This window comes from Ips typographus, linkage group LG7 (genome assembly GCF_016097725.1).
Source record: "Ips typographus isolate SLU linkage group LG7, UJ_Ityp_2.0, whole genome shotgun sequence".
NCBI lineage: Eukaryota > Metazoa > Arthropoda > Insecta > Coleoptera > Curculionidae > Ips > Ips typographus.
In genome coordinates this window covers 5791597-5800747 of record NC_138428.1, presented here as the reverse complement: position 1 = coordinate 5800747, position 9151 = coordinate 5791597, and the positions used below count along the sequence as shown (strand labels likewise).

General features: G+C 34.2%; 2 protein-coding genes across 2 annotated transcripts; both read right to left on the bottom strand.

Annotated features, from left to right (window-relative positions):
* Window positions 1-1010: 1010 nt before the first annotated feature.
* On the bottom strand, window positions 1011-8001 carry Nop60B (dyskerin pseudouridine synthase 1 Nop60B). Its single transcript, XM_081983547.1, has 12 exons — window positions 7860-8001; window positions 7665-7795; window positions 7284-7560; window positions 7037-7231; window positions 2527-2604; window positions 2270-2466; window positions 2067-2217; window positions 1818-2013; window positions 1680-1740; window positions 1477-1611; window positions 1314-1418; window positions 1011-1262 (listed from the first exon to the last, which is right to left on the bottom strand). The coding sequence occupies exons 1-12, from the start codon at window positions 7870-7872 to the stop codon at window positions 1197-1199; spliced, it is 1605 nt and encodes a 534-aa protein (XP_081839673.1). The 5' UTR covers window positions 7873-8001; the 3' UTR covers window positions 1011-1196.
* A 138-nt stretch (window positions 8002-8139) lies between these two features.
* LOC145731663 (uncharacterized) lies at window positions 8140-8937 on the bottom strand. The gene is made up of 2 exons (XM_081983552.1): window positions 8777-8937; window positions 8140-8726 (listed from the first exon to the last, which is right to left on the bottom strand). The coding sequence occupies exons 1-2, from the start codon at window positions 8810-8812 to the stop codon at window positions 8187-8189; spliced, it is 576 nt and encodes a 191-aa protein (XP_081839678.1). The 5' UTR covers window positions 8813-8937; the 3' UTR covers window positions 8140-8186.
* Between the last annotated feature and the right edge of the window lie 214 nt (window positions 8938-9151).

Here is a 9151-nt window from a genome sequence, read left to right as displayed (position 1 = left end):
CGATTTGAGGCACTGAAAACAGCCTTAAAACACTAAAAACAGTCTAGTTTATTAAGAAATACCCGAATTTTTAGCACTAAGGTGTCTAGAAGTCGATTTAATAGTGACAAAGCTTGGAATGCCATTTTAAGTCTATGAAGAATGTAAAAGTTGTTTTTTAAGTTTGCTATGTCAATAACTTGGTGAAGATAGTTTTGAAACTCGATTTTCCAAGCTGGAAGCAGTTTTGAAGCACTAAAAACAGTCCAGAATTCGAAGAAAATGAAAAGCAAAGTAAAAAGCACGAAAAGTTCGTTTTCAAGACAATTTTCATGAATCTAATGTCAATGTCCTGCATCTAAGACTATTTTCAAGACTAAAATATTGAAATTTGTCTTCAAATTATGAAAACTTACTTCACATGCAAATTTTAAGCTTCTGATGTCACTTTTCATTAGTTCAGTCACATTTTGGGGTTCAAGTCAATTTTTAAGGTTTAAATGTATGAATTTGTAGTAACAAATTCTTGAAAAAGTAGTTTTTATGTCTACAAGTCAATTTTCAGTATTAAAGTCTCTCGATTTGCATGAAAACTGGTTACAAACACAATTTTTAAGCTTCTGAAATTTTTATCTTTTCTAAATCAATTTTCAAAACTAAAGTCTTTTAGTTTGTCTGGAAACTATGAAAACTGGCTACAATAATATTTTTTGAAACTTCTTAAGTGAATTTTCCGTTTCCAAGACAATTTTTAAGTTGGGTTGGGTTAGTTTTGGGTCTTTGACCGTAATAACGTGTAATAAAGTGCTTGTTCTAAATTTGATCAATATTGCTCCAACGGTCTGACAGTTATGACAAAAAAAACGATTTTTTAAACAGAAATTTGAAAGATTGTATTTTCCTTAGGAAGCACTTTTCAGGAAAATGACATAATGAATGCCAACTTATTTTTTAATTGGCTATGGATTGGTGAATTATTGACATTTAAAACTGGACCACCCTGTACATGGAGTCAAAATAATAAACAAAACTTGGTTTTATTATAAAAATTTGTATTTGGAAACTTCTGAAGATCAAAAATTAAAATTGAATTTTCGATCCAATGTTATCCGTTCGCAGTAAACTGAACCATAATATATAATCCTATCTTCACCGACTTAAAAAAATAAGTCAACATATTAACGCCGATATATTGCAATCACATGTAGTTTGCACTTTTATTCGGTCTCCTCTTCGCGGTCTTTGGACTTCTTTTTCTTCTTCTTTTTCTCCTTGGAAGGCGTCTGCTTGACAAGATTTATGTAAATGTACACTTTGCATCATAAATAACTTACCTCCACATCTCCGGCAGTACTTTCATCCAACTGGCTTGCTTCACTGTCCTTCTTTTTTTTGTGTTTCTTCACCGTTTCTGTACTATCTCCGGACACTACGGAACCCTATTGAAAGAAAAAAAAAATGAAAAGTACAGTCATGATGAAGAAAAAAGAGTCTTACCTCAGGTTCAGTTTGGCTGTCGCCCAACGATTCAGAGTCCTTTTTGTGCTTCTTCTTTTTGGGTTTTTTAGTGGGAGTGTCCGCTTCCGGTTCCACCGCTTCTTGTGACGTGTCCGCCGAAGTGCTAATTTTACGCTAAACACACAAAATAATTGTTCTCTCACAAAAAATTGAACTTTGTACTCAGTGAATTAAAAACGCACCTTTTTGGACTCATCGTCCTCTGTTTGGCCGTCGACGGCCTCCTTTTTAATTTCCCCTTTACTGAAACAAAAGCCAAGCCGTCATGCCATGTTTTTTTTTTGGTTTTAAAAACCGGAAATTTAAACCTTAAAACTTACGCAGCAAGATCAACGTAGCTGTGCAACCAAGACGTGGGCGTGTTCTCGTTCGGTCTGCCGTACTTGTCCAGCTGTCCTTTGGCGATCAGAACCTTCTTCTGGCTGGCCTTTTGCCCTAAACCCCATTTACGGGGGTACGTGTCTCTTTCCATTATCACCCTTTTGATTTTAGCCACCACGCCGTGATCACACGATGCTAAGTAAAGATTCCATTAAAACTCACAAAACGCAAACCTTCCCACTACTTACCTATAGTGGCTGTGGTCATTAAAGCGATCGCTAAAGCGACAGCTTCACCTTTAGTGGTAACAATCACAATTTCTTCATTCAGTTCAATGTTGTCATCATACCGTAAAATGCCGGGAAGCAAAATTTTCGCACCGTAGCACACAGCATTAACCTGTTTTTTTTTGGGGTAATTAAAACAATCTTTAAAGATAAAAAAAACTCACTGAACTGTCTTTCATGATAATTCTTTTATGATTAATCAAGAGCCCTTCCAATGGCTTAATAACCCGTCTTAAGTATGTCTCGTCTTTGTGATTGTCATACATCCATTGCGCGTCCAGAACGTCATGCAAAGTGGCCGTGTCGTCCATTTCGCTTGTAATTCCCGAACGTACTCGTCGCAATTCCAACATTTGACCCCCTTAAAGCCCACAACCAGTTAAAGATAAAAAAATACAAGGAACCACTTGGATTATCTTACCCACTCCTAAAACTAGACCTAAATGCACACACATGGTACGAATATAAGAGCCTGCTTCACACTTAACCCAAAAAACACCTGAAAAAAAATATGTTTGTAAAGCCTGGTTTATAAAAGAAATTTTAACTTTAGTAATAAATTTAGCATTAGTAATAAATAGAGTCCGGATTTCTAGAAATTTAACTTTTTGTAAATAATAAAAGCAACCAACTTTTGACATCTAATGTGAACGATTTATACAAAAACACGTCATTTGACAGATTTTGTTCATGCTTTTTTTGCTTTTTTCTTCTTTTTGTGCTTATTTTAGTTTTTTGTGCTTATTTACTGCTATTTTTCTATGGTTTAACTAGGTTTTAACAAGTTTTCAAGTTTTTAAAAATAAACTAATAACTGCTTTGACAAAAAATCGCAGGAGTTTTGACGTAATCTTATTGGTTCTGTAACGTCGCACAGTAGGCCATTGGGCCAAGTGGTAATATTGACTTTTGCTGTATTGAAACGACAAAAACAAGCTGCAAAATGTATAAGTATCAATTTACAAATTTAAACTGACCAAAAAATTTCCAAATGCTCCTAAAGTAGTCTAAAAAAATGTAAAAATATTCCAAAACTCTATAGAAGCTCTAAAATGCCTTGCAAAAGCTTACAAAACAGCCTAGAAGCTTCCAAAAGCTTTTAGAACACTAACAAATGCTTTTCAATTTATCTAAAAGCTCTCAGAATATTTCAAGACAGTCTAAAAGCTTCCGTATACTTCTAGAGCAGTTTAACAGCTTCAAACGTCTACAAGGTTTCAAATGCCTTAAAGGCAGTCCAGCACCTTCAAGGCTCTTGAAACTGTCCAAACACCTTACAAATGCTCCTAAATTAGTCTAAAAAGGTTTTAAAACACTAGAGAAACTCCAAAATGCTTCTCAAGCAGTCTAAAGCATTCCAAATAATCTTCAACTAGTCTAGAAGCTCTCAAAAAGTTGCAAGGCAATCTAAAAGCTCCGCATGCTTCAAGAGCAGTTTAAAAGCTTCCAAAAGTTCAAAGTAAAATGTCTTAAAAGCAGTCCAGACTTCAATTCTCCGAAAGTAGTCTAAAAAGATTTCAAAACATTACAGAAACTCCAGAGCATTCGGAAGTCTTTTAAAACAGTCTAGAAGCTTCCAAAAAATCCTACAACCGTGTAAGAGTTTCCAAATGCCTCTAAAGCCTTCCAGAACCTTCAATATGCTCTTTACAGTTCAAAACAGTTCAAAAACCTTCCAAATTATAATCTTCCGTATGCTTCTAAAGCAGTTTGAAAACTTTTAGAAGTTGAACTCAAAAATAGTAAAAAAAATTGTATCTCTGAAAGAGTTTTGTGCTTTTTTAAAGCTTTTTTACAGATTTTTATGCATTTTTGGAGGAAAATTATTTTGCTTTTTAAGCGCTTTTTTTCACGATTTTAGTGCTTTTTAATCCGGACTCTAGTAATAAATTTAAAAAAAAGGGTGTTTATAAAACCCTTAATTTAACCATACAGTTTTCTGAAAGGTAACCTAACTTTAATGTTATTTTTTTCAAGTTTTGCTGCCTAATGCCACATTACTGCACTAAATCAGTAGCAAAACTATATTCTTTGAATTTCTGTTAAGAAATTTCATAAATAAAGCAAAAATTCAATCTTAAGAGGAAGTTTAAACATTGGAGATTTAACTTTAGTATTAGCTGTAAGAAAATTTAGAATTTTATGTAAAACCAAGGTCAGCAGTTACAGCTAAATATACAGTTAAAGTTAAATTTTGTTTATGAACATCACAATTTAGTTAGTTAGTTAGTCTTCTTTATTTCTAATTATGGTCACAATACATTTCCTGTAACTACAAAAAACATACATGAAAACACAAAAAGAAACAGCGTCATTTTAAGATGAGCCTACACCTAATAGTCTCTTACATAATCCCTGATACAATATGGCTCTAAATTAATTAACATCTGTTTTACCTTCCTTTTAAAAAGTTTCTCATTTATTCTTTCTAATTTTAAATCATTTTGTAATGTATTAAAAAGCTTCAAACAGGCATAATATGGATTTTTTTCGGTTATAGTTAATCTGTGTATCGGATAATTTACATTTACGCTTCGAGTGTTATAACTACTTTTGTTTTTGAAAATACATTCATAAATATACAGTGCGTTTTTTTTAACGCGCAACATAGGATTTTACGTGTTAAATTTTTAAGCCCATGTTAGACCATGTTATTTTGGAACTGCAGCTCTAAAACTTGACGAGTGTGTCTTTAGTACCCTGAAGCTTAAGTAAGTTTACCAATTTGGTCTAAAAAGTGATTAAAAACTGGCAAAAAATCATTTTTTTTTTCGAAAAGATTTTATCGTTTTATACTCCCTGTATGCATTGTTCTTTTTTGTTTTTGATATCGACAGGGCAGGTAGCAGGTAGAGTGACATATTTTGACTGCATCATGGCCCGACATCTTTTGAACGTCAAAAGGGCATTTTATGATTGTTTGGAATACTATTTGGCTTCAAACTGAGGTCACTTTGAACAATTCACTTATAAAAATACCTCTTTTGTTCTTAACTTTCTTGATATAAAGATAATGATCACCCTGTTTTACTTTCTACGCCAAAATTTACCTGCTACCTGCCGTGCCAGTATCAAAAACAACAAGCACCTATATAGATGATTTTTTGCCAGTTTTTAATCACTTTTTAGGCCCAATTGGTAAACTTGCTTAAGCTTCAGGGTACGAAACAGCCACCCGTCAAGTTTTATACTTGTACTTCTAAAATAACATGTTCTGACATGGGCTTAAAAATTTAACACGTAAAATCCTATGTTGCGCGTTAAAAAAAACGCACTGTATAGTCCCCACACCGTCAGAATGCCATTAGCTTTCAAAAACCCCCCTGCAGCTCTCCCTGTATCCCATTTTCTTCACTATTCTAAGTGCTTGTTTTTGTAAAACAAAATTTTTTTCCATTAAGCTATTAGAACCCCAAAATATTATCCCATACTTGAGCACAGATTCAAAGTTTGCGTAATATAGGATTTTTAATGTTCTTTCATTCATGTATTTTAACTAAGCTTTTTGTTTAACTCTAAAATATGATTTGACCAGTTTAGGAATTCATCCAAGTCAATTCCAAGAAATTTAGTATGTTCTAGGAGCTCTGTATTTGATTGTCCAAAAGTTAGTGTTCCAGGTTTTTCAATTTTAAATTGTTTTGTTCTAAACAGTAGAACCTTTGTTTTATTATTATTAAGTAATAATCTGTTACTTTTAAACCAATCTTGTGCTCTGCAAAATAAGTTTTCTCCCGATAGTCTTCCCCCTGTCAATAAATTCGTATCATCGGCATAACAAGTCACATGCTCATTTTTTGAAAGCAGAATGTTGCTCAGGTCATTAAGAAATACAATGAATAAAATAGGTCCCAATATGCTTCCCTGTGCAATTCCAATTTTATTTTCCTTCAGACTTGAGAAATAATTGTGTCCATTTTTTGATATTTTAACTTTTTGTTGCCTATTAGTTAAATATGATGAAAACAAATGTAATGTTTGACCTCGTACACCGTAAGCAACATATCTGGGTCAACACATTACCTTTTTCCATACTTTCTAATATCCGTTTTGTAAAGTTAAATATTGCAGTCTGCGTGGACTTTCCAGGCAGACCATGCTGATTTAAGCTCAATAAATTACAATGCTTGAAAAAATCTATCAACCCTTTACACATACGTAATTCAAAAATTTTTGAAAAAGCCGGTAACAAACTAATAGGCCTGTAGTTTTCCATTAAATCCGCATTTCCTTTTTTAAATAAAGGGTTAATCAACGCTATCTTTAATTGCTCTGGAAATATACCTTGTTTGAAAGAATTATTAATTATATGGCAAAGCACATCTTTAACAACCCGAATAACTGGTTTGATGCTGCAGTTAAAGGGGATGGTGTTTAATTGTTTTAAAATATCTGGAACAATTGAAAGCAAGTATTTATTATATTCGTTGGGAATATCTTCTGGATCACCCTTAATTGCAGTTTCAGGAAAATTATTATTCTGTCCAGTTATCTCTCTGCAAATCCTCCGCATACATTTATTCTTGTTGTCTGATAATCTTAGCTTATGTTCATATTCCTCAGACCGCACTGCTTTTAATATTTGGTCATATTCTTTTTTAGTTTTGTTGTAGCTCTCTTTAAAATCATTATTAACTCTGGACAAAGACAACAGTAAGTCCAATCTATTTTTACATTCACTGATTCTGGGATTCTTGTGTTTGATTTTATATTTTTGATCGGTATTTACTAATTTTAAAGGAAAACAGAAATTAAATATTCTGATAAAATCATTTAAATAGGTGCACCACTGCATGTTTACTTTGTTCTTTGGTATTTTATAGACAAGTTCCCAGTTTTGCTCTTTTAAATATTTAAAGAAATTATTTAAATTTAAAAACACTAAAATAACATACAAAATGACTGAAAAGTTTGCAAATCATACAACTCACCAATATTCCTAGTTTCATCATAGTCACACAACAAACTGTCATAAACGGTCCGCACTCTCAACTGTCTTTTGACAGCTGAAATTAAAGGGGGTCGCTGAAACAATGCTCCCTTCAGTTTCTCCAAGCCCTGCTTGATTTTCTTCACTCCATCCTCGATAGGGGCGTGCAACTTGAAAACTGTCACATACTCCTTACCTAAATTGAGCAACTGAAGTAAAACTGTTAATGGGAAGTGTAGAGGTAATACCAGCTGCCTGTTGTGACTTAACCAGTCGAGTGGCTCTCTCAATGCAAACAATCAAGCAACCAGTGGTTTTGGGGTCTAGAGTGCCAGAATGGCCAGTTTTCTCCACTCTTAAAATGCGTTTGATCCAGGCGACCACTTCGTGCGAACTGGGATTGCTGGGTTTGTCCAGATTGATATAACCTGACTTTATGTATTCAGACAGTTCGCGCTTAAGGGGGCTCGAACCGGCCGCTATGGGGGTGTAATGGTTGGTACGGACGTTCATACGGTCGAAATTCTGTGTTAAAAGTACTAGAGTTACTTTGACCTAACCTACATGTTTTTGCTATTTAAATGGCCTAATTCAAGTCTGAAACTGAAAAAGTAACAAAAAGGTCTTACCTTGAGCAGTAGGGGCCATTGTGAAGTGTCCAACTTAGCGGCTTTATCCGAACTTTCCAGTTGAAATGTTTCACTTCTTTGGATTTCCGCCAGTTTTTCCGTACCGTTTTTCTTCTTTTTCTTTTCGGAACCTTTCAAATCAAACTCCATTGTAATGCCGAAATGTTTAATTAGCACAAGTTTGCTAGTTATTACCTGTATTTTCCATATTTAAGACTTATTTGGGGCACGTGCACTTTGTATACGACGCTAACCAACAAACACCAAGACGGCAAACACGCCGCTAGGAATTGAGGTTAGGTTAACGTTTGACAGTTTTGAAGTTTCGAGAATTAGTAATGGGCAAATAAAATCATATGGTAATTGATAATCTAAGTAGGAATGTGCTCTAAAGCACAGCCATTTGAATAAAAAATATAAACAAGTAATTGTTTCCTTCTTGTTAAAATGGCCTAGTGTCTTTCTGTATTTAAAGAACTTTGTAACTCAAATCAAATATTTATTACACTCTACAATTGTTTTTCAACTAGAAGGTAAGAATGCTAATACAATAGTAAATATCTGATCGACTACACCCTGTACGGTATCAATTATACTGGTACCACTATTGGCAAGAGATACAAAAGTAGCCAACGAAGTATTAGCTACGGTCAGTACCGTCTGTACTACCAATACAGCCGCGTACACCGAATCAACGGACTGTACCAATGACATTCCCGACAAAGCGTTTATTAAAGTCAGCAGCGGACTGATGACGCTCTCTTGAAGCACATCGGCTGTAAGGTTTGCTGAAACGAGGCCGTTTTCAACGATTGAAAACACTTCGTCAAGGGCTGTTTGGATTGAGCTCAGGCCTGAACTTAGGTCTGACAGGTCCTTGGTGAGTGCTGTAGACTGTACCTGAACGTTGCTTGGCTGCTTATTGAGAATGGAAAGCAGTTGGGATGGTGGGGAGTTAGGGGTGTTGATGCTTTTTTGGATTTGTTCGTTTAGAAGTTGCTGGATGTTATTCACAGAGGCTCCTAGGGGAGATATTTGAGCTGCTAGTGCTGTAGGCACAATCTGTAATGCTGTCTCGTTAAGTACAATTTAAGCTAGTTGGCGTAACTTACCAGTAAAACCGTTATTAACACGTGTACTGACTTCATGTTGGTACCTGTCCGAAGTAAAATTATTCAAATTTCAACTGATGCGTATTTTATAAGAGAAAAATTATTGTTATTTAAAATACACGTTAAGTAAACGAAAAACACGAAGATCCTTGACGGGGAAAAGATTACAAGATTCAAAATTTTAATATTTACTCATCAAATATCGCTGAATTCAATTTTGTTTTTTTGTTATTCCGTGTATTATATTATTTAATTTCGCATTAAAAATTGAAAGCCAAGAAACATTTTGCGTCAATGACGATTATAAGCTTAAGAAATTATATTAGAAAAATATATAGGGTGTTTTTGTTGCGTTTATTTAATCGAAATAAAGGT

What these genes read in the sequence shown, in the direction of transcription:
- Nop60B (XM_081983547.1), bottom strand. An exon ending in AGGTCTAGTTTTAGGAGTGG is followed by an intron (nt 2,467 to 2,526) that starts GTAAGATAATCC and finishes GTGGGCTTTAAG; the next exon opens with GGGGTCAAATGTTGGAATTG. An exon ending in AGGACGATGAGTCCAAAAAG is followed by an intron (nt 1,612 to 1,679) that starts GTGCGTTTTTAA and finishes TTGTGTGTTTAG; the next exon opens with CGTAAAATTAGCACTTCGGC.
- LOC145731663 (XM_081983552.1), bottom strand. Translation starts at nt 8,812, where the DNA reads ATGAAGTCAGTACACGTGTTAATAACGGTTTTACTG. An exon ending in TGTTAATAACGGTTTTACTG is followed by an intron (nt 8,727 to 8,776) that starts GTAAGTTACGCC and finishes ACAGCATTACAG; the next exon opens with ATTGTGCCTACAGCACTAGC.